The sequence below is a fragment of the Ursus maritimus genome, unplaced genomic scaffold (genome assembly GCF_017311325.1).
Source record: "Ursus maritimus isolate PB19 unplaced genomic scaffold, ASM1731132v1 scaffold_30, whole genome shotgun sequence".
Lineage (NCBI taxonomy): Eukaryota > Metazoa > Chordata > Mammalia > Carnivora > Ursidae > Ursus > Ursus maritimus.
The window spans coordinates 10,378,398-10,403,028 of NW_024425564.1; the positions used below are offsets into that span (position 1 = coordinate 10,378,398).

Sequence of the window (24,631 nt, forward strand, 5' to 3'; positions counted from 1 at the left end):
CGGCAGAGAAATATGGTTCCAGAGGCACAATTCGTTGTAAAAGGAGGAAAGAAGCAGCTTACCTGTGGTCAAGATGACTGAAGTCTTGTAAATTCAATTCCCTGGTGTCTTGTGTCAGATAAATTGTATCCACATCCTATTTGAAATAAAATTCAATCATGTAAATAGTCCACGAAGATGGTCAGGGAAGAGGGTTGCAAAGAGAATTAGACGATGATACAGACAGATTTTCATGGGACCTGAGGAAGGAAGACTTGAAGCAAAAAATGAATGGGGGTGGGGGGGACAAAAAAAGAAACAAGCCTGTCAGATACCGGCATATTCTCCAAGCGTGTGTGTGTGTGTGTGTGTGTACGCACATGCACGTCTGCACGCAGACACACTTACCCATTGTACTTCTTCTCTGTAGGAAAATCCGAGCCAGTCGCAAACACAAGCATACATCTGAGAAAATCCACCTGAAACCCACAACAGAAATGTGATGGGTTTTCGGCTAAATGATTTATCTTACGTTAAAATTCAGAAGTTTAAATATGGCCGATGTTGACAGTGATGATTGTTCTTTCTGTTTAGGAAAACAGCGAAGACGCTCCCCCCGTTCTATAGTAAGTACTCAGCAGCACGCAACACAGCTTAAATATAGGACTTTGTCCACCAATCTGAAGTCTGTGCGGTGCTAATTACACCTTAAAACTAACTGCACCTTCGCAGAACACTAGGAATAGACGTAACTTCCTGGCAGGGGGACATCCACGCAGCCATTTATAATTTGGTTTTAAAATGCATGCTCACCACAGGGGCCCTGCTCGGCCACGGTCTGGCTGTCCCACAGAGCCTGGAGACCGGCCAGACGCTCAGATGGTTCCATGGAGACTTTTTTCATGATTCGCCTGTAAGAGCAACAGTAACAATAAATTTCAAAAATCAAGGTTTGTTTCGCCCTGCACACAGAAACCTACTTGGTGACACGCCCTGTTTAAAAACCAAAAATGGGTGCCACTGCAATTTTGGTAAATATAATTCCATTTTTTGGAGATCTACAGAAACTTAATAATAAACTTCTTTAGTTAGCTGCCTTTTGTAAGCTCAGGGTGTTACCCAGTGATGTAAATAGTCTCTATGTCATCTAGTTGTTTCATAACACTCGATTGTACTAGGATAGCTAGAAAACATTCTATTTAAACATTCTCTTTAATGAAGTATTAGATCAGGTGTGTGCTAAATATAAATGACTACCTTCCAAAAAATTAAAATACAAATCTCCTCTGTCTTTCCACAGTACCCCATACGAATGGCCGCTGAGAAAGAGCAATGTTCCTTTTACCATGTCTTCCCCTCCGACGACAGCTCCTGTGGGCCGGAGAGCAGCCCCAGGCCCCGTGCTCCTCCGAGCTAACGAGGTCCTGCCCACATGCGCAGAAGCAGGACAGGGTGGTGGTTAAAGGCACAGCCAACCACCCCCAAAGTCTTATTATATTCATAGAACTAGCAAAGTGGGAGGACCTACCCTAACTGCAAGAAAGAAAGAAATTAATACCTGTGAAGTTATTAAAACAATCCCTGGTGCCCGGTAAAGTCTCCATAAATGTTAGCCGATGCTCTCCTAGTTACCACCCAGTAATCATGTAACAAGGAACTCACGAATCCCTTAATTCACCCCCAAATTTTTATTAAATGTCTACAGTGTGGCAAGACCAGCTACAGGTACTCAGTATACAACCGTGAGCAAAACAGACATCGTCCCTGCATCCCCAATGAGCAGTCTCTCATGAGGACCAGACAAATAAATAGGCAATACAAAAGAAGAAGCCTTAACACAGGAGAAGCATGGGGTGGGGTGGGGGCGGCAGAAAGGGCACTCATTCTCCGGTGGAGAGAGCGAGCAGTGGAGGGGTGGGGAGTTTGGAAATGCTCTTCTGTACCTAGTCCTTCTATGCTAAAACCTGGAGAGGAATCAAGACTTCATCTGGAGGTGGGTGGGACCGGGAGCCGGGGAAAGTGTTCCAGATAAAGGGCCAGCAAGCTCAAGGAGATGAGGAGGCTTGTATTCCCCACCAGAAACTGCACATAGCTCAAAGCAGCCAGCAAATGCCATGTGACAAGGAGGGGGTGACCAAGGAGTCCAGGGAACTACACCGAAACCAGGTCACAGAGAGCCTTCGAGGTCCAATTACGGAGTTCAGATTTTATTCTCAGGGCAATGAGGGTCATGAAAAGCCTCGAGAGGGTTCGTGAGATGGTTGGGTGCTACAGACAAATATCCGGAGGGCGGGGGCGGGGGTAGGCTTTGGAAATAGAAAAACAACTTGAGACATTAAATAGAAGCCCACAGGACTGGGAAGAGCCCAGCAAGAGCACAGGTCTTGAGCTGCTGGTGGCCACGTGGCCAGCTGCGGGACTCTCTCTGCAGCCCAGACGTTCGGAGAAAGGGGGCAGCTGGCGCGCGGTGGGGCTGCAGGCTTTCCAGGCAGGCGGGCCAGAACAGTGGGACAGACGGACGCGAGGGTCCTGCCAGGGCCCAGCTGGAGCGCCGGACACTGCGGGCTGGGGGCTCGGGAAAGGGAGGGGGCAAGCCACGGGATGCCTGGCCGGGAGGCGCTGGTCCTTCCAAGGAGAGAAAGTGGAAGGGCTGTGCTCAGAGCGGGATGAGGGGATACGATTTCCCCCCAGCAGATGGTGTTCCAGGAGATGAGGAGGCTTGGGCATGGCGCTCAAGAGTGAAGTGGGGAGGAGGGGAGGAGGTCGTGCGCTGTGAGGAAGAGGTGCCCGGGGTCACAGGAGGACCTGGGTGCAAAGTGGTGAAGTAAAGATGCCAAGTTATACTGAACACGCTTTCATCTTCCTTCAGTGACTTAAAAGCACTTCCGCTACCTACAACGTTCTCAGTCATCATTATGAATCTCAATCACCTTGTAGAGGATTAGCGGGAAGTGTTTCCAGGTAGCTCCACTTTCTCCCGGGATGGATTCCAGATAAAACGTGCTAGATCCTGACAAGGGGCCTTGTTCTACTCCTAGACAAAACCTCAAGTACATAACAAAGCATGTAGATACCAGCGTTCTGCTGGCACTGAAAATATTTCTACTTCTTCACAATTTTTATGATTGAAGCATAATTGCGCATAACCAATGGATGTCAAGTGTCATGAATTCCTTCAAATTCTTGTATAAATGCATGAGGTCTGCAAGTGCAGCATGATTTTTCTCTATTTCACCTGAAAACACCTATGATTAAGCCCCATTATCCTAAAAGTCCTGAATTTGAGAGTAACTGTGGGTTTAAGAAAGACATTCACACTGAAAGTGATATTACGGAATCTGGGCATTTGAAATGGCTCATCTTGGTTCAACACTATCATTCGGGTATTTAGTGGCATTATTTTCTGGCAAGAAGACAGCAAAACCAGGTATTACACAGAGAAGGAGCAGAGCCGTCGGAAGCCGCCCCAAGCTTCGACACAGCGGGATGAAGTGAACCTTGGACACACAAAAGCAGACTTCAGACTGACTGCATCTGAGATCACATTTGTGTTCTAAAATTCTTGCTTGTTTCAGAAGGACCGCAGGGCATGCTGTTTCAATGACACACAGGATGAAGTTAAGCTAGTCAAAAGCAGGAGGAAAATAAGGCAAAATCTTTGGCAGGAAGCTGGTAGGATCAAGAATAGGAAAGTGGCAGTCTAGGATTATAGGGAGAAAAGGATGACTCCTCACGGCTGATTCACAACCTAAAGCCTCAATTTTGCTCCAAAAACACCACCGGACATTCCTGCTCAGGGGTAAGGACAAGTCAACCGGAGAGCTAGAGAAGCAGCAGCCAGAGGACACGTCTGTGTGCAGAGGCCGCACCCTGACCTTCAAAACCCCCCTTCGGAGCTCTCAGTCTGAGCTTTTCCAAGCAGCCCTGCTCTGTGACAGTTCTCCTCTTTCTTCCACAAGGAACTAAAGGACACGTCGATCTCAGGAACTGAAGCTGTCTCGCGAAGACGTTCATTTATTTACCTAAGAGATAAAGTTATAAGAACCAACCTTCTAGAAGGTGGCAAGTGTTCACGTGCTCTAACACACGCACAGAAGCAATGAAGGGGGAGGACCCCACCGCTGACCCACGCTGGCTTCTGCGGGTAGCGAAACAGCGGCGAAGAGCCCACGTGCGAGCTCCACAGGGCACAGCTCACACATACACACGTAGGGAGGGAGAGTGTGTCGTGCAGACAGACAGACACAAAGGATCTGCTGTCAGAGAACGTGCCGCAGCAGTAAACCAAAGTCCTAGCAGACAGACAGACAGACGATGAGGCCGGCCGCGAGCTTGCAGCCCCGTATAGCTGGATCGAGCACACCTGCACGAGAAGAGTCTGATTCACACACGGCTCAGAAGGACCGAGAACCAGATGACACGCGCGCCAGCTCCCTGGGCAAACGTCTCGCGTAAACGGTTGACACGAAAAAAATCTGTAAATTCTTTTAATCCACTTAATTGATGTATTTAGAATTGGATTCCTCTGACGCAGTAAGGCCGTTGTCTGCAGAACCGAACACTTTCGACGCAAACCACACCCCAACTAAATGCTGCCTCGGCTTCAGAAAAGCGGACGGACTAGACAGAACCTTTCTTTTGTTTTTACATAAACTCCTATTTTGCCACTTTCCCTCACAGGAACCTCCCCTTCTCACACTTCAGGCGGCTTTACCTTCCCGAAGGGACCTGCACTACCATTTTTACTACGGGAGGAAGGAAACCTTGCGCGGATACGCTGGCTTTCCTCGTGTCACAGGTGCGCCGGGACGTGTCTGAAGGCTACTGCTCTGTCACCTGAAAAGGATGTTATTAGGTACCTTTAACAACAACAAAACAATCAAATTAGAGAAGTGCTATCAGCTTCCATGTAAACATACAATAATAAAAAAATCAGATGCCTGGGTGCCTCAGTCGATTAAGCCCTCAGCTCAGGTCATGATCTCTGGGTCCTGCGATTGAGGCCCGAGTAAGGGCTCCCTGCTCAGCGGGGAGCCTGCTTCTCCCTCTCGCTCTGCTGCTCCCCTGCTTGTGCTCTTTCTCTCTGTGTCAAATAAATAAATAAAATCTTTAAAAAAAATCGAACTTCAAAGAAACTCCCGACACACGTCACCACGGCCCTTTCCGACGGCGCAGGCTCTCTTCTGAGGCTGCTGGGTGACGGACCACAACAGCCTACAGACAAGACTTCCTCAGCGCTGCGGAAGCAGTCTACAGGCGCTAAGTTAATCCCTCCCTGCCTCAACAGCATTATTCCCACTTTACAGATGAGGACACGGAGGCATTGAGAAGGGAGTTAACTTGCCTAGAGTCTCATCCCCACTAAAGCATCCCGACAACCTGACACTTTCCAGTTACGCCTCAAGGCTCTCTCCACACACGTTCATAAGGCAGCACCAAGGACTGTTTCTCCCTGAAGAGTGACTACCATTTTATTCTAACGTTCAAAAGCCTTCGTTGCTCCCCAGTGCCCGTCCTCGAGGCTTCTGCTCACAGTGACCTCTGAGGGCTCCCAATTCAGGCTGCGTCTGGCAGACAGCTGTCTCTCAAAGGCACCTGCTTCCGCCATTTCCCCACAGAACTTTCCCGGCCCACCTTCCACCAAAGCCCCCCTCTCAAAAAAGGAGAAAAGCAAAGACAAATCATACCTTATTTTCCTGGCGTCTCAAGTTAAATGTGACTTTCCTCTCTCTGAAATCTGACAATTTCCTCTCCCTTCACTATATTATTTGTGGAACTTTCTTACACTGCCTTCAGACTATAAACTCTCAGAGAGCAGGAAACATTTTACTCACATATATATGCCCGAGGAAGTCCTTTAGCAAACATTTTCTAAATGAATTCTACCATGTCCTGATGACTTAATTTGACGTTAAAAAAAAAAAATCTAGCTTGGTTCTGGAGAACAGCCAAGGTTCTCAATATGAGAAAACCTGAAAGCCACAACACAAAACAGCTTCCTGAAGAGAAATGCCATTATGGACACCTCTGGGAAAAGAGATTAAACAACACTTACCTACAAATATTTCCCTAGCTCCTTCAACGTCACTGTCTCGAGGCCAGGGTCCAAAGACACCCAGCTTTGCACAGCAAAGATGCGAATGGTCACAACACAATGCTAACAGCAATTTGAGTTTTAAATTTAACTTACATTTTCTTCTTGCACCTTTAAGTTCTCCCCATATTTGAAACAAATTTTCCTTATTTAATGAGGGGAGGGTAATGTCATTTTGTAAAGGAAGGCGAGAGGAAGCAATAAACATCCTAACATATTCGTACAGGGTGGGGGGAGGGGTGAAGAGTGGATCCTGGTGTGAGTATTAATTTTAATTAAAACTCCTCATTTTTTTTCCTACCTGCATTCTCTTGACTGTAGTCAAGAGGATTTGATTATACTTTGTAGATTATTTACATCCTGTTTTTATATATTTGATTTTGATCATGGATGTCATTTTCAAAATTATATTTGGGTAGCGCCAGAAATTCAGATCTTTGCAGATAAAAGTTTCATTTCTATGTAGTCAAACAGGGACTATCCAAGAACTGATTATCTGAACGGAGGGCTGCCCTGGCCGTGTTTGTCCCCTGGATTCTCCTGGTTCCTGATATCCAATCATGAGATACTCCCCTCTCCACCCGCCCCTACCAGCCCTGAGCAAGGGAGGAGTGAGGGCAGGCGGGCCCAAGGTCCCCACCAGAGGCTCAGGTAATACACCTGATGAGACAAATGGCTCAAACCAGGTCTGGGATTCCAAATACAGTTTCTTTTTTACGTTTTTATTTTAATTCCAGTTAGTTAACATACAGTGTTCTATCAAATATAGTTGCCTATTCTTCACCTTATTATGAGTGGGATGTGTGATGACCGGGGACATGTTTTATTCTGCATGTTCTCTGTTATTTATGTCAATATTTATTTACGTCAAATATTTCCCTCACTGACCGCTTTAACCTGAGGCAACACAAGGGATGGAGAAGAAAGGATAGGATTACCCACCTCTCCACCCTCCCCGGTCGATAACCAGCACCAATGTAATTACCCATTTCCCTTGCTAAAATCACATAATACAATCTTAGGAACTCCAAGAGGAAAGGCAGAACATGCACGTCACAAAATATTACAGGTTTATTTTGACAAGCTAAGCGTGCATGGTGGGTAGGAAAGCGAAATAAAAGTCAAGTATATTTACATTATTTCAATTCTCTGCCAAGTCAAGTTCTAAATTATAATCTGTGCCTTTTTGCACATCGGTGACTGCCTCTACCTTCCCTGCCCTCCCCTCTGAACCGTCTCCCTGCTTCGCAGGCGGGGCTCCGCACAGCCGGCCCGCACCCGTCCACCTCCTCCTCACGCCCAGTCACCCACTCACCGGCTTCGTGCCCCCTCAGCCCACGCGCCCATGGTCGGGAGGCCACGGTCTTCCCACTTCCATAGGCTCCCACATCACATCGCCCAGCGATGCATTAGACACACACGAAGCATGAAAAAGCTCAGCGAGTATCTACTATGCGCCAGGGACTGGGGATTTACGATGAATAAAAACACAGCCTTTGCTCAAATAGCTCCTGGCCTAGAAGGAAGCTCGGGTACGTTGCGTGCTCTGTGTCCCTCTTACCTTCTCAAGGGTACTGTGGATTTATTACCGAGATCTCCAGCAACAATCTCTCTCTGCTAGAGCATTCCCCTCATTACAGCCATGTGCTCAATACCCCAGATCTCCTGTAATTCCTTGTACCCCTTGAGTTACTTCCCATTTATCACTTTCCCTTCACAGCTAAACGTCTCTACAAAGGTTCCCGTGGGTACCACGTCCACACCCTCCCTTCAGAGCTCATCCCACCAGCATGACGGCCCACCTCCCCCACCAGAACCCTGAGACTGTTCTAGCCAAGGCCGCCAGTGTCCTTCACTGTCCCCAGTTCACCAGACAGCCCTCTGCCCTCGGCTTGGTCAGCACCTAGGTCATTCCATAGTCATCCACTCCCTGCTTCAGAGGATCCGCCCAGGCCCTGGTATCCCACTGGAATCCTGTCTCGACTCCCTTTGTGACTCTGCCTCTTATACTTGTCCTCATTCTCAAGACATTTTCTCTTCCAGGTGCACATCTCTCTCTGGATGATCTCAAAACACTCAGGCAAGCAAGACTTTCTACACTAATGACGCCCACGTTTGCAACATCTCCAGACCTGGACCTTCCCCCGAGCTCCATCCAACCCCACGTACGTAACTGCCGATCTGATAGCCCCACCCATGTGTCCTAGATCTCAAGCTTAGCATGCCTAAAACAGAATGGTTGGGGGGCTTCTCCCCCCAAATAAAACTTGCTCCCACACCTACCCTTGGCCCTCTCCACCTCATTGCCAAGTAGCACGAGTCACTAAGTTATTAAAGCAGCAACCTAGGAGTCATCCTTGGTCCTCCCTTTCCTCACCGTTGTCATCCACGTACCGAATCCATGAGCCAGTGCTGTACCCACAATAAATCTTGCATCTGCCACCTCCCACCCTTATCTCCAGGGTCAATGCTGCAGCCATCCCTCCCCAAGATCACTGCCCTGTTCTAACCCGTTCTCCCCTTCTGCCCATCCCTTCCCACTCCACTCTCTCCAGCAGCAAAACCAGTCATCATAAACCACACAAGGAGTCATGTCATGTCCGTACCTGCATGGCGGCTTCCTAGTGAGCTAGAGCTGAACTGCAAACTCTTCCCCACAAGGACCTATGTACGCTGACCAGCACCTACGCTTCCAGCCTCACCTCACGCCAGTTACCCCTCCCACCTGCAGTCTCCTCATTCCCATATCCAGCCACCCTGGTTCTCTCTCAGCTCCTCCAAGACGTCAACCTAGTCCAGGCAGCCGAGACAGCTTGAGCAGAGGCCCGACAAGGAAACGTTCTCTGCCCTCTTCAGGCTCCTTCTCTCCCGTGAGGGTCTGTTCAAGGTATCACGGCCACAGGGAGGCCCTGGCAGACAGAATTTTCTTCTTTATATTAGTCCTGAACAAAAAATCAGTTGCAAGCATTTACTCAAATTTACACTTACTTCACTGATTTATTTCCCTTTCTGGAGGGGGGGCTGTTTCCCAATGTAAGTAACGCAACTTCCCACTGTAACTTCCACGTGGGCAGTGGACCCCAACACTTAGCACACTGCCATCTGTCGTAGAGACTCTAAATACTGACTGCTTAACTGTATCAAGAAATGACTGTAACACAATGAATAGTGCTTCACAAAGTTCTACGGAAACATGAATAAAGAACTCTTTAGACACCTGGGCTGGGTGTTTTGGAGTGGGAGTGTGTCTGGACTGGCAGCCTGCATGGAAGTACTGAGGACAGGAGAGGCTGATGGGCTCAAAAACAGGTTGGAGGACAGGGCCAGACGGCAGTGGTCTGCTACGCCAGGCTACGTGGCATGGACGCGACCAGATAATTCTGGTGACCGCGCAGAAGACACGCTGCAAAGAGGACTGGAGACAGAGACACCGGTGAGGACGATGCTGCCGTGGGAAAGTGAGGCCCTCTGAACTAAGGCGGTGGAAATGAGCACAGACGAGGAGCAGAGCAGGAGACAGGCATGAGAAGGGTTTGACATGTGCGAGGGAAGAACGAGAGCCTAGCACACGATGAGTTGCTAACTGAGATACGGTGTCAAACACGGGCAGGTTTTGGGGGGAAACCTGCTAAGTTGATGGGATGCACTGCATGTGAGGTGCCTGGGGACATCCTTGTGCAGCCAGGACACAGAGCAGAGACGAGTTTCAGGTGGAGGTCTCGGATTCAGAAACTAACATACACGTAGCGATGGCCTCCCTGGAAGTGGAGCTCATTACTTAATGCTTGGTTCATATTTGCTGCCCAAACCTTTTAACAAGAAGTTAAATGGAAGAGAAGAGTGAAAATACTCTTCTTAGACCGTTTTCTCTGGGAAGGAAAAATGGAAGAATTCAAACCAAAAATACAACTGGTCACTCCCTCCAAATTCCTAGAATGTTAGACAAATAAAACTGCATTTTAAAGAAAGCAGAGAGTCTACATATTGCTCTGAGGGTCGTCTAAGCCCACGCTAAACAAGGCTGTGCTTAACAATATTCTGATCTCCTCAGCGTTAATTCGGGATGAGAGAAGGGCGTTACAAGAAAGCTCTCGTACAAAGTCACATTACTGTCGTTTAGGGAGAATGGGCTGTAGTGATTGCTAACTCATGATCACCCCAAATAGTTCTCTGGTGGCTTTAAGATGTTCTCCTTCTGGGTATTTCCCCCTCACTAATCCTCATCACTCCTCACTTCATCCCGCACCCCGCACCCGCGCCTCTCCCACAGACACACAAAGCTAGGTTTTCCTGCTTTGCCTCATAATTTACAGGCAAAGCATCGTAGGAACATGTTCCATGAAGGGCAAGTCCCCGAAATTTCCCTCTTGCTCCCATCAAGCAAGACGCACAGCTCCCCATCTTCGACATGTCCCTGTGAGGCTTCACGGCCTCCATGCACAGACGGGCAACAGGACAGGGATCTTTACGGTCTCTATAGTGTCGGGAATTTTCACTAGGGGCTGTTAATTTAGGGAGCTTTCTGACATAGGATCTTTCTGCCTTTTTACCTCCGCTGATCTAACCCCCCTTCCAACAACGCACGCACTCCCAAAGGACAAACTCGGTTACCCAAGCACGTAATCCTAATGAAAAGTGCTTAACAAAGAAATATGAGGGCATGCACAGACACAATTTACTAATATTCCTAACGTGTGCTTCAGAAAACTAGTCTGTTTCTAGGAAAACGAAGCCTCTCGCTCTTCATGAATATGATCCTCGACGCCTTTCTGCAAAGCCATGAGCCCCCGGTTCCACCAAGAGCCATGAGAGAAGTCCCACCAGGATACATCTCAGTTACATCAAAAAGGTTTCTGCTTCAGTCTTGGGAGTAGAGGTGAAGGGATGGCCAAACCCTTCATGGCTCAAGCTCTTGGAAGTCGAGAATGAGGCAGAACCCTGTGGAGAACCTCAGACGTCGAACCCAACGGCCCAAGGGAGGGTTTGCTGTCGAACGTTTAAGCGAAGATGGACGCATGAGGGGAAGGCGCGTTCTCCTTCCCCACTCTGAGGAGGACATTCTCTGCTCTTCGCCCTTCCCCCGAGCACTCACACCGGGGAGAGGCCAGGAAATATCCTCCGCAGGCAGGTGCCTATGTGGGCCAGCACCTCGCTCACGTCCTCGGGTGACGCCATCTTCATGGAGATGCTGTACTTCTCAGTTTCCACCACCATCTGCAAGAACCGGGGAGGACACTGCTTAGTCATTGGGACAGTGCCTTGGATTTTTGGGTGAAGTCACGTAAACAATATACTCACACTGACCTCTCCCAGTACAATACCAGCTTTTAAAGAAACACTTCCTTAAAATAACACCCTTAGTTACGACTCGAGGAACTATTTGGGTAGAGGATGGAACGGTTGTCAGAAACATCCAGAAGCTGAAACAAGTGTTTCTAAAAGCAAAATTCAAACAGGACTTCCCACTGCCTGTACCACCATGTGATGGAGACACAATATTCACACCCACACATGTCTTCTTTCACCAAGCTTTTGTCTTGAGATGTGGTCTTACCAAGTCTGTTACATCCCTACGATCCGGAATAAGTACGTAGACCTCCTTCAGTGAGTAGCTGAGGGCAACTTCATCATTACCCCTGTTTTTTTTTTTGGATATGTTTTAAAAAACAAGACCCCTTATGAGACGTTTCAATGAAATGTTAAAACCTTTTGCCTGGCAACAAAAGAAAAATCAAATGCTTATAAACATTTCAACATTTATAAAAAGAATTCTTGGAAAGGATTTTATGATGGGAACAAGGTCATAATGTTCGGGGCCAGGCAAAGAATCATTCCAATTAACTGCTGGGAAATGTCCACAGCTCACCGCCAAAAATGCTGACACTGAGTCATAGAGCTCGTACTGCAAATACGAATAAGTCAACCTGAAAGAGGGGGCAGGTCACAAAGGGCAGCAGGTTGTTTATGGACACATTTCAAATAAAAAGAATCAACTTCCCTTTAAAAAAAAAAAAAAACCGTTATCTTGGATCTCAAAAATATTCATGTTAAATGCAATCCCTTTGGATTTTCATGGCATTAAATAGCCTCACATATTTACTTCCTGCTGGTATGTAACTTGTACAACAATATGATGGGAGAACACTACACTTAATGTGCAAGTGGCCAATTAAGTTAACAAAGCAGTTATTAGAATTATTTTAGGCTGTCGTAAAATTAGCTAAATTAAAAATAATCATCTCTCTTTCAAAGCTTTAACATTAAAAGGAAAAGTAATACGGGGCGCCTGGGTGGCTCAGTCGGTTAAGCATCTTTCTTCTGCTCAGGTCATGATCTCAGGGTCCTGGGATCGAGCACCACGTAGGCTCCCTGCTCAGCAGGGAGTCTGCTTCTCCCTCTCCCTCTGCCTGCTGCACCCGTGCTTGTGTTCTCTCTCTCTCTAATAAGTAAATAAAATCTTAAAAAAAAAAAAAAAAAAGGAAAGTAATGCCAAAATGATATTTTAAAAAAAAGACTTAAATGATCTGAGACCTTAAAATGCTACTTTTCCACAAGCACCCCAGCACCCCAGAGGAATCTCTCAATACGTATCACCTCTATGTCAGTTAGTTGGTTCTCTACGCTAAAAAAAAAAAAAATTTTTTTTAATCGTAATTTTCATGCACTGGTCTTCTAGAAGGTGGCCAAAAGAATATTTCTTCCCAAAAAGGCAGCAAGCATGGCTGTACCTGAAGGCTAGTTGCCGTTCAAGCCCAGGACACCTGAACGAAGTCCCTTCAGCAAATTAAGGCTGCTCAGTGCAGTCAGGCTGCAGTGTCCCAGACGCACACATCTGCACACACATACGTTTTAAAGAGCCCCGACGCTCTGGGGTGCAGCCATTGGGTCTGTGCTCCACACCCCGCCCCCAACATTCCCACCGTGGGTAATTACATTTTTCATTACAGGGCCCTCGCATGTCTTCACATCTAGTGCAGCTATCTATTCAGCTCACAGTTTGGGTGTGCGTAATTAGTAATTAGCTTATTCTAATTCTGCTTCGTCTTAACACCTAATCATCCTTAATTGCCCAGGATTGAAGAGAATGACAGGGAAGAAAAAAGGTGACAGGTGAGGGGAAGAAACGAGGCCTTCAGAGTCAAGCTGACATGAAGGGAGCGCACAGCCCTGCAGAATATGTCACCACCTTGGGCTGATGGAACGACTGCCACAGAGAGATAGAGGGGACACTAACACAGCAAACCTTTCACCAGGACAAAGAACTCCCTTTCAAATACCTCTGTCCCTCCTATTTCAGCTGCAGAAAAATCGAATGCTTCCAACAATCCCAACTTAGCCACCGAGCAGGACATAATCAGACCTCCAATACACATTTAAAATACTAACCAGCAATAGAAGTGCTAGGATCTTATTTAAGATTTGAGTTTCCAACACCACCCGCCTCCTTTTTTAAGGTAGAACAACCTGGCTAAACACTTAAGCACTTTTAACTCCATGCCAGTCAACAGATTAGTAAAGTGGTTTTCGTTCTTCCAGCAGAAACAGCTGCGGGTGGTTTGCCAAAATCATCCTATGACATAGCAAACAATCAATCTTATAATTAAAAAAAAATAGATGTTTCAGTTGTACAATAGTCCAAAAATTCTGTAACTTTATTGTAAAACCATACAATGGTTGGTCTCAATGTACTGACCATGGACAGGCAACAGAATTTCCAAAGAACCTGGATGCCAGAAAGGGCTACGACAATGAGATTTGGAAAATAAGATAAAGGTCTCCCACATTCCCACGAGGAGGAGGAAAAGAGCAGTATAAATGTCACATTTCACTAACTCAGTAACACACGCACCCCTCTCACGCACAAGGAAATGTGAGTGTCCCAGGCACGTGACCTGAATTGACAAAGCTATAATTAAATAGTGATAAAAAGTGAATCAATCCCAGAGTACACTAGAAAAGAATGGGGGAAAAAAAGGAAAAAAAAAAAAGGAAAAGCATGTCCTAATCAAGGGTGGACTGTGAGTGCCCCAGGCAGACACTATCATCCTTATGATTTCACATTAGAGAACACTAGAGAAACCAGACGTCAAAGTTCCTGAGGTTAACCAGGTTACTATTTCTCAGCCTCTAGAATACCACAGAATCGAAGGCCTACCCCAGACACACTTGAGTCCTAACTGCCGTGTGTGCGTGTGTGCATGCGTAGAGGGGTGTGACAGGGGAGGGGTTCTGGTGAGGTATCAGTGTTTCTAAACAGCACCACAGAAATCTCTGGAACGTCAGATTTTGAGTACTGCGAAGCACCCAGCATCACAGGCCCCTCTGTGGAACAAGCACCACTGTCTTGCTGTACGTTCATCTCCAAGGTCCACACTAAGTTGAAGCGGTGCTGTGGAGCTCCTCCTCTGGTTCTCACTGGAACAACAGCTCCACGGGCCCAAGGTGGACCGCCTGAGAGCACCTGAGTTCCTCTGAATGCCAGACAGATGGAAGGGACGGGACTACAGAGTCCCTAGACTAGACCAGTGCCAACAGCTAACACGGGGAAGTTAGTCTTGCTGTATCAACATCCTTTCTCATAATTAAATCCCACCATCAAATCATACTTTGAGTATAACCTTGGCATTAACATTTCAGTAGTGCCCTTCTCGATCACAACCCCGACATCATAAACATAAACATCTCTGAATTAAGACCGTCAAGAAGGCCCTGGTTATGTCATCATTCGTGAGTAATCATTCACTCCTGCATATGTCTGCCATTTGGGCAAACATATGGTGCTGTAATTTTTCTTCCAAACTCCAGTTTCTAAAGAATGCTAAGCACATAGGATAAAACATTGCTCTCAGATGAACTATGGAAAAGTTCCAAGGATTTGTATGAAATCTCGATCAACATAAAGTGACAATTCTGACAATTTTCAAGAACGTTTTCAACAAACTACACACACGTGCGTGTGCATACACAAACACACATTGTCTTCATAGTTTTAAAAACGAAAAGTAGAATGAAGGAAATGATAAAGATCAGAGTAAGAATCAAGGAAATAGAAAACAAAACCAATGAAATCAACAGAAAAAATCAACAAAACCAAAAGCAAGTTCTTTGAGAAGATCAAAAGAATTGATAAACCTCTAATCAGATTAATTTGCAGGAGGGCAGGGAGAAGCAGGGAGAGAAGAACTGAATGACCAAGAACAGAAATGATATTCCACAGATATTTAAAGCATAACAAGGGGATACTATCGACAACTTTATATCAGTAAATTTGACAACTGAGACAAAACGGTAAAATTTCTTAAAAGACACAAACTACCACAGCTCGTTCAAGAAGAAACATATAAATGCATCCATACCTAGTCAAGAAATAAAATTTGTAGTTAAAAACCTTCCCGAAGAAGAAACTCCAGGCCCTGATGACATCACTGGTCAATTCAACCAAACATTAAAGAGTTGGTTATCTTAAATTTTTCTGAAAAACCAAAGAGGAAGGACTAATTCTATGAGTCCATAATCACTCTAATACAGAAAGCGACAACAACTTTTTTAAAAAGAGAAAAGTACAGTCAGTAACTGTCATTAACATAGATGCAAAATTCTTCACAAACTTTTAACAACTAGAATCCAACAATATACAAAATGGATAATATGTCATGACCAAGTAGGGTTAATCCCAGGAATGAAAGGTTGATTACCTGAAAGTCAATCAATATAATTCACCTTATTAACAAACTAAAAAGGAAAACAAACAAACAAACAAACAAAAAAAAAAAAACCACACACAATAATAGCGAAAAAACATTTGACAAAACACAACACTAATTCCTGATAAAAGCTCTCGGCCAACTTGGAATGGAATTCTCAACATTTGCTACAACATGGACGGCACTGGAGGAGATAATGCTAAGTGACATAAGTCAAGCAGAGAAAGACAATATCATATGATTTCTCTCATCTATGGAACCTAAGAACTAGGATGATTGGTAGGGGAAGAAAGGGATAAAGAAAGGGGGGTAATCAGAAGGGGGAGTGAAGCATGAGAGACTATGGACTCTGAGAAACAAACTGAGGGCCTCAGAGGGGAGGGGGGTGGGGGAATGGGATAGACCGGTGATGGGTAGTAAGGAGGGCACGTATTGCATGGTGCACTGGGTGTTATACGCAACTAATGAATCACCGAACTTTACATCAGAAACCGGGGATGTACTGTATGGTGACTAACATAATATAATAAAAAATCATTAAAAAAAATTTTTTTTTTTTAAAAAAAGAGAGAAATTCCTCAACCAGATAAAGGGTGTTAATGAAAAACCTACAGCTAACGGCACACTCAGTGGAAAAAGAATGGCACTTTCCCACCAAGATCAGGGGGAGAACAAGGATGTCTGTTTTCAGTGCTTCTATTCAGCACTGATATGGAGGTGTTAGCCAGGATGGTTGTCAGGTGCTGAGATTTGATTTTACCCCACCTAGAGGTGAAAAAGTTAGCCTGTTGTTGTTTCATGAACGTTCGCAGGACACAGGAAACTGCTGGGTCAGACAGAAAGGACTGGATTATTCATGGCACAGCAAAGGGCATGAGCGCCATGTGTGCAGACTTCCCCCGTACCCCAAAGCCCCACAGGGTGACACAGAGGCCTCAGAGATATCTGCACATACAGTGGGTTGCTTACAGGAATGGAATCGTTGAACTTGGGGAATTTTTCACAGTAAACGGTGAGCAAGATCACTCTTTGTTGATAAGGGAACATGCCATCATCTCACACGGATGCTCATGGCAAATATGACCCTGGGAAGCAGGCTGCATAAAGAGCAGTCACAGCAGTCAATTCCTGGCATACCCAGCACGACCTCCAGCAATGTGAGACCCAACAGCAATAAGGCAAGAAAAAGAAATAAAAGCTATCAACACCTGAAAATGAAGAAGTGAAACTGTCTTATTCACAAACAACACTATCATCTGTGGAAAATGATGAAATTCATTTTGAAAAGCTACTAGAAGAGGTGAGCACGACAAGTTGCCAGGATACAAGATCAATACGCAAAAGTCCACTGTATGTCTATATGCCAGCAAGAAATAATTAAGAACTGGAATTTAAAACCACACCATTAATGACAGCATCAAAAAGTACAGAATACTTGGGAATAAATCTGACAAAAGATGTGTAAGACCTGCATGCTGAAAGCTACGACAAAACACTGCTGAGAGAAATTAACAACCTGAATACGTGTAGAAATACACAGTGACCTTGGGTCAGGGACACCACATTGTTAAGATGTCAATTCTCCCCAAATCGATTTATAGATTCAATATAATACTGATCAAAATCTCAGCAGCCTTTTCTGTAGAAGCTGAGCTGAGTCTAGAATTCTTACGGAATCGCAAAGGATGCATAATCACTAAACAACTTTGATAAAGAAGAACAAAGCTGGAAGACTGACACTATCTGATTCCCACTCTTACTATAAAGCTACAGTAATCGAGACAGTGTGGTAGTGGCATAAAGACAGACAAACAACCACAGGGACAGGATTCAGTCCAGAAACGGGCCAACGCTTAGATGAACTGATCTCCAACAAAAGTGAAAGCCAGTTCAGTGTGGAAACAACAGTCTTTCAAACAGGTGGATATGCTACACATACGCAAAAACAAACAAAAAACAAAAAAAAAACACACATACACCCCAAAAAAGCCAAAAAACCCCCCACTGATCCATACACTGCTCTATATACAGCAACTACTTCAAAGTGGATCCTAGAGCTAAATGTATAACGTAAAGCTGTAACACTTCCAAAAGATATAGAACATTCTGTGACCTCAGACTGAGCAAAGATTTATTCAATATGACACCAGCATGATCCATTAAAAAAAAAATGGACAAATTAGACATCATCAAAATTTAAAACTTGTGCCCTTTCAAAAGCACTGCAAAGAAAATGAAATGACAGGCTGCAGACTGAGAAAAAATATGTGTAAATCGTGTGTCTGATAAGGATTTGTATTCAGAATATAAAAAGAACTCTTAAAACAATAACAAAGCAACTCAATTTAAAAACTGACACTTGAACAAGGGAGATAGATGATGGCAGACAAGCAGATAAAAAGATACTATCTTCAGTCATTGGAAAAATATAAATTAAAACTACAAAGAGAAAGCATCACATAGTTTCCAGAACGGCTAAAATTAAACACACTGACCACGCTGGTGTCGGGAGGATGTGGAGGAACCGGGGCCCTCACACACTGTTTGTTCGTGGCAAAGTCAAATGGTACAACCACTTTGGAAAACAGTTTAGCAACTTCTTAAAAAAGTTAAACATGTACCTACCATACAATTTAGCCATTCTATTCTGAGATATCTATCCATGGGAAATGAAAGCCTCTATCCAATCAAAGATTTGTACATAAATGTTCACAGCAGCTTTCCTGGCCTTGGCCAACAACATAAACAACCCAACTGTCCTTCACCAGGTGAATGGATAAACCAGCTGCGATACAGCCACACAATGGAACACAACAGAACACCAGGGAACACAACAGGCAAAGCAGGACACAGCAGGACACAATGGAACACAAGGGAACACAACAAAACACAATGGAACACAAGGGAACACAACAAAACACAATGGAACACAACAGACACAGCAGGACACAATGGAACACAACAGAACACAATGGATCACAATGAAATACAACAAAACACAGCGGAACACAACGGAACACAGTGGGACAAAACGGAACACAACAGAACACAACAGAACACGATGGAACACTACTCAACAATAAAAAAGAACTACTGAGACATGCAACAAATCAATCCCAAAACAATTATACTGATGGAAGGAAGGTAGGCAATAAAGAGTATACACACTGTATGATTCCATTCATACAAAGTTTTAGAAAATGCACACTCCGCTCTAGCTGCAGGGAGCAGACGCCCACAGATGAGGAGAAGCAAGACGGAGTGTTTACTGGGGCATAAGAGGAGACCAAGGGGTGAGGAATAAACCTGGTATCTCGAGTGTGGTGATGGTTTCATGGGTACACATATGTCAAAACTTAACCACATCGTACACTTCAGTTTGCTGCATATTGCTTATTAAAGCTGTTTTTAAAAATCTACATCTTAGGGACACCTGGGTGGCTCAGTTGGTTAAGCGTCCAACTCTTGATTTCAGCTCAGGTCATGATCTCAAGGTCGTGAGATCGAGCCCTGTGTGGAGCCCCACCTCAAGCCCCACATCAGGCTCTGTACTCAATGGGGAATCTGCCTGACATTCTCTCTCTCCTTCTCCCTCTGCCTCTGCCTCTCCCCACCACCTTCTCTTTCTCTAAAATAATAAATAAATCTTTAAAAAAAATAAAAAATAAAAATCTACATTTTATTAACACCAAAAAAAAGATTCATGTATCACTATATTCCCAGAAAGACCATAGATAGTGCTGTTATAACAGCTACGAGATTTTAACCCTAAACTTGTTGTACAAAATCTCACGTTTACATCACTAGCTCACATAAGAGCTCATTAGTTCTTCCCAGACGGAGTTCCAGAGAATGTGTTTTCCTTATGAGAACACGTTCCCAGCCCTTCCCTACCCAGGCCCCTGCTCAATCTCTCATTCAGAAACTTCCATTTTCCCTAAACTTGTTTTTCCACATTATCTCAACAGAACTTCAACAGTGAAACCAAAACAGGAGCTTCCCGGTTTCAGAAACTCAAGAAAAGGTTAGGGCCCCGCAGTTACGACACACAGGCAGCTGCTGTTGGCACGCACCTGAGCTGACTTGTTGCAGGTGACACCATGAATCTCCAAGTAGCTGAAGGTTAACTCGAGCTGCAATTGAAATAAAGACCTGTAATGAGTGAGGGTGGCAAAACCTATAATTCAAGGTGAAAACGCTACAATTAGAAACAGTCTGAGAGCAAAACAAGGCACTGGGCATCTTCGGAAGGCAGCTGGCTTCACGTCTCCATCCGCGCATTAAGATATGACCTTGATTTATCGCCTTTCAGAAAAAGTATTCTTCACTTCACTAAAGGATTGAAAGGAAGCTATAAGTCTGACTTTTTAAATTTCATCCAGGGACAAACTCAATGGAAGGTTCTTGTACGTCTACTCTAGTATTTATTCATTAAGAAATGAATGTATAAAGTGAGACATCTAAATATACTTTTTTCTCCTATTTCAAAATTTTACTCCAGAAAGTCCCATCAAGATGAAGACGATGTTGGTTTTCCCTTCTTTTTAAACTCTTACCTCTTGGGGTTACACCCTGGCCACTTACTGGAATCATCATCATCCCTTCTCCATCTTTCATAAAAATGTATATTTTGAATGGATTTAGAAAAATACAACATGTAGGAATTTTAAACTGTGGTTAATTGAAACATAAATCGTTAAGTAAAAATCTTATCTCTGTGTGCAGAGAAATGATTTATTTCCTTCCCATTTTATTAATAAATGATCCTTTCTCTCTTCTCCCATAATCAGCATTTTTTTTCTTCAAAATGTCTCCAGTCCCACACTTCTCCTATTTTTCCTGGACAATAGCCACTAATCTTTCCCCCAATTTTGCAGTCTTTCATCCAACTACACCAAAGAATCCCAGAGCACTGCGGTTAGAGGAGACGGAGTTAAATCAGTTTATTTGACCTCTTTGCCTTCAACCTAGAAAGGTAAGGGGGAAAGTACCCACCCAGAACCAAACCTACAAGACCCTTAGTTGTGCCCCTGCGTGCTTTGCTCTACCCTACACATTTGGTAGGATGAACCTTAGAGAACCCCTGAGTGTCCAGTTAAATATGTTGATGTATAGGGCTGAGGGCCAGAGGTAGAAAAGTTATTCTTTCATTATTCTCTTAGTCAACCCACAGATGTATACGGAAGGCCTACTATGTGCCATGATTGGAACTGGAAAGAAGAAGGACACATCTCCCTTGTCCTCCAAGAGTCAAATGCGGCACTCAAAGCCCATTACAAACATTTTATTCAAGTAGAAGCCTTCTCACCTATCAGTATTATCAAGACCAAGGCTTAGCTAGGTTTTGAAAAGTCATCTCAAACAGGAAATTATTTTCTAAAAAGTATACATATCTACCTTCAGTCAGTTCAAATTAAAACTTATAAACATCATTTCATTAGCTAGCCTTTGATAGAGTGACCATGTTCCTTCTTTGAGTAAAGCCTACTGGCTGGCCCTGCGACGGCATTTCCGCTGGGGGCCACACCCGTAAATGGAGGGCACCTGACGTCCAATTCGAGTCTCTCTAAAATGGTGTGAGGAGGTGGCTCAGTCAGTGGAGAGTCTGATTCTCAATTTCAGCTCGGGTCATGATGTCAGGGTCACGGGATCGAGCCCTGTGTTGGGCTCCATGCTCAGCAGAGAGTCTGCTTATGACTCTCTCCCTCTGCCTTGCTCTTCCATGCTCTCCCCACTCTCACTCGCTCTCTCTCAAGTAAATAAATACATCTTTAAAAATAAATAATAAATAAAATGGAGAACTTGAAGACACTTGCAAAGCAACCTGACAGCATAATTTTGCTGAATTATTATGCTCCCCACCACTCCAGCCTTTAACAACTGTCTGGTCCTTAACAAGACAGTAATTTCTTTTTACATAATTCACCTTTACCAATATTCAGTATTTCACAGACACTCTCTCCTTTTGCAGCCTATTTCACTGCTATGCAAGATACCTTTAATTAAATAAATGTACTGTTGTCATTACAACTGCTATGAATAGGTTTGGAAACCGCTGGCCCTCGGTGGGCACTCATTCAACTGGTGGGAGCAGATGTGAACAAGTCCGTGCTCTCCCCACCCAGCAGCTAGGAAACGCAGGTGCTATCAGTCGCCACCATCAGGCATGGCATGGGCAGCTGTGATCAATGTGGCCAAGTGAGGTTAGTTGGAGGTCAATTAAGGCGCTTCTATGGCACATCGCGGCTGTCATTGGGAGAAGCAATGTGTCAGGGAGCAGGAAAGCATGGAGACATTTGGGGAGGCTCCAAGGAATGACTTTTCAAGTTTGTCAAGCAAAGAAGGAGCAAAAAGGGAAGTCCAGGCATAAGAAAAAGAATCAGCAAAGGCACAGAAGAATCCAGAGAACTGGGACAAGGCAGAGGACAATCCAGAGAACGAGGACTAGGACAGAAGCTGAGCCTGTAGTATCGGCAATCCCTGAGCACGGTCAGGCTGCGTCTGTGATTCCCTGGGCGTCCCAGCGACCCCTAAGAGTGAGGGGAGCGTCCCTGAGCCAGACCGAGGGATGCAGCGAGGCTCAAGTCACTCTCTCCAGCCTGGCCCACGGCCATTTCCTTTTCAACAGTCCCTCAGCTGACTCTCCCCAAAGCAGCCCCCCGCCCAAGACAGTTTAGAGAATGGCACTGGGCAGGAGGAGGCAGGAACACGTGCGGATGCTTTGAAGACAGCACCACAGATCTTCGTGATTGGTTAGATCTGAGGAAGGAATGAACCCAGACTATCACAGCTCGCCACCACTCTCCTGCTCACCCCGCCTCTACCCGCCCCAGCAAGTCCCCTTCCCTCAGGCCATAAGCAAATGGACACATGACTGTCCTGCAGGAACACCCTCTACTCCACAGGCAGCAGCCCGAGCCACTGCCACCCACCTTTCTGACATGTTTCCCTCCCCCCACGCCCCTGCTCCCCAAAGCACCGTGTTCTTTCCCACCGCTAAACCTTGGACCAGTGGAAGGCCCTCTCATCTGCCTGGTTGATGGGGGGCAATCCTTCAACCCAGCTTCTCTGTGGTTCTGTCCCCCATCCCTGCCCGCAAAGCAGAGCTGGGGCCTCCTGGGGTGACAGCAAAGGTCTAGTTCTCGACCGGGGCGTGACTGCAGAGGTATTTGCTTTCTGTTCATCACGGAGACGTACGTTTCTATTTTGTACATTTGACTGTATACGTGATACATTTAACAACAGAAAGACAAAAGAAAAAATGTTTAATCAGCGCCCAGAGAGAAGACATATGCCATAATCAGTACCTATTGTACAGTAATGTTCTGAATATAGTTATTTCCCCCAGAAAATTAATGTCATCGACACGGGCTTTGCTTCTCAGCCAAGGTGTACCGTGGCGGATGAAAACCCGCCTTGTCTAAGGGGGAAACGTGAACACAGATCACTTTGGAAGAAAACTGCTTTTCTCTATTTGTGATGCGGACAGTATCAGAAATCAGAACCAATGTCCCAACTGCCTGAGCCAGGGCAGAACGTGGAATGTGGAGCACGGTACACATCGCGGGACGAAGCCGGACCTTCACTTGGGGAGAGCAAGGGAGCGGGCAGCCTGCGATCAGCCAGCCGGAGAGACACGGGCAACGGCCCAAGACGTAATACGCCTCTCTGCGTCAGAACATTCTGAATTAGGGGAAACATCTTATTCGGGGGCCTTCTACTCAATGCGCTACATGACTATTTCCCAAGCTCATCAAATTTCCTTCTGCAACTGTCACCAGTGGGATAATGGTTCACTCGCTTCCTGATAGCCTGCCTCTGGGTGTTGCAATATACAGGCAACTAGCCCAACACCATTCACATGATGATTTTCATTCACAGCACGTTAGAAACAGACTCACTTTACGTCACCAAAAGGGGCAGGGACCAACAGCCGCGTTCCTCCAGGAAGCTTCATAAAACTTCTGTATAATAAAACATCTGTATAATCAGAAAGGAAAAAGGCAGCAGGCACCCTGAGCCCTGGACTAGCAACCCGTGGGTTGGTATCTTGGCTAAATTAAGCAGATCCTTTAAAGAACAAAGTGGTGCCGTGGTCTTTTTCATGCGCAACCCCGGGAGGACGCACAGAACGCCTGAGACGCACCCTGCACACTGATGAAGGTTACTGCCCACATGTCAAAGCCTGTGAAAAATCTGCCATTCCTGGACCGAAGGAAATTGGAGCTAGACTTGAATAAAGCATAAACCGTGCCCTGGGTGAGAGAGAAAAATGACTGGCATCCACGAGCCTTGGGGATATGGAGCACAAAATGCTTGACCTCTTTTCACGGGATGCTTTTACACCAGAAGAGGGAAGCAGTGGAGTAAAAACTGTGCGTCATCACAACGCTGAGGTGCTTTCTGGGGAGAAGGAAGGGAAATATGGGTGTGCTAAGAGCACTCTGGACACGGCCTAAATCGTGAACTCTCCATCACTGGGGAGTGCGTGTGTGCGTGTGTGTGCACGTGTGAGCGCACGTGTGCGCGTATGTGGAAACGCATCAGTGCTTACCTTGGTAGGGATCCGTGCTGTCACAAGGAAGGCTCGGCATGACGTAAGCACCTGCAGGAGAGAAGACAGCATCAGTGTAAGTACAAGCAGGGGCGCCGGGAGGCTCTGGTGCCACCCCCAGGACTGAGGGGCACTGCAGCATCGAGAGGCCACGGGGCGGGGCTCCCGGCACGGGAGGAGACTGAGTGAACCGGGACGGCCTGTGGCCATGAAGAACCGGTTTTACTCAAGAGTCGCCGTATGAAGGTCCACACTGAACAAATCACTTGTGACATCCCAAGACGAGCAGTCAGTCAACAG

The 24,631-nt window shown here is 45.6% G+C and overlaps 1 protein-coding gene across 3 annotated transcripts in view; it reads right to left on the minus strand.

Annotated features, from left to right (window-relative positions):
* CARMIL1 (capping protein regulator and myosin 1 linker 1) overlaps window positions 1–24,631 on the minus strand; it is a 303,770-nt gene that overhangs the window by 169,510 nt on the left and 109,629 nt on the right. For all 3 annotated transcript variants that reach the window (XM_040644903.1, XM_040644902.1, XM_040644900.1), the window contains exons 3-8: window positions 24,332–24,382; window positions 19,851–19,910; window positions 11,166–11,287; window positions 793–890; window positions 388–458; window positions 63–136 (exon numbers count right to left, since the gene is read on the minus strand). In XM_040644903.1, the coding sequence (XP_040500837.1) occupies window positions 63–136; window positions 388–458; window positions 793–890; window positions 11,166–11,287; window positions 19,851–19,910; window positions 24,332–24,382 (476 nt within the window). The remainder of the gene's footprint in view (window positions 1–62; window positions 137–387; window positions 459–792; window positions 891–11,165; window positions 11,288–19,850; window positions 19,911–24,331; window positions 24,383–24,631) is intronic.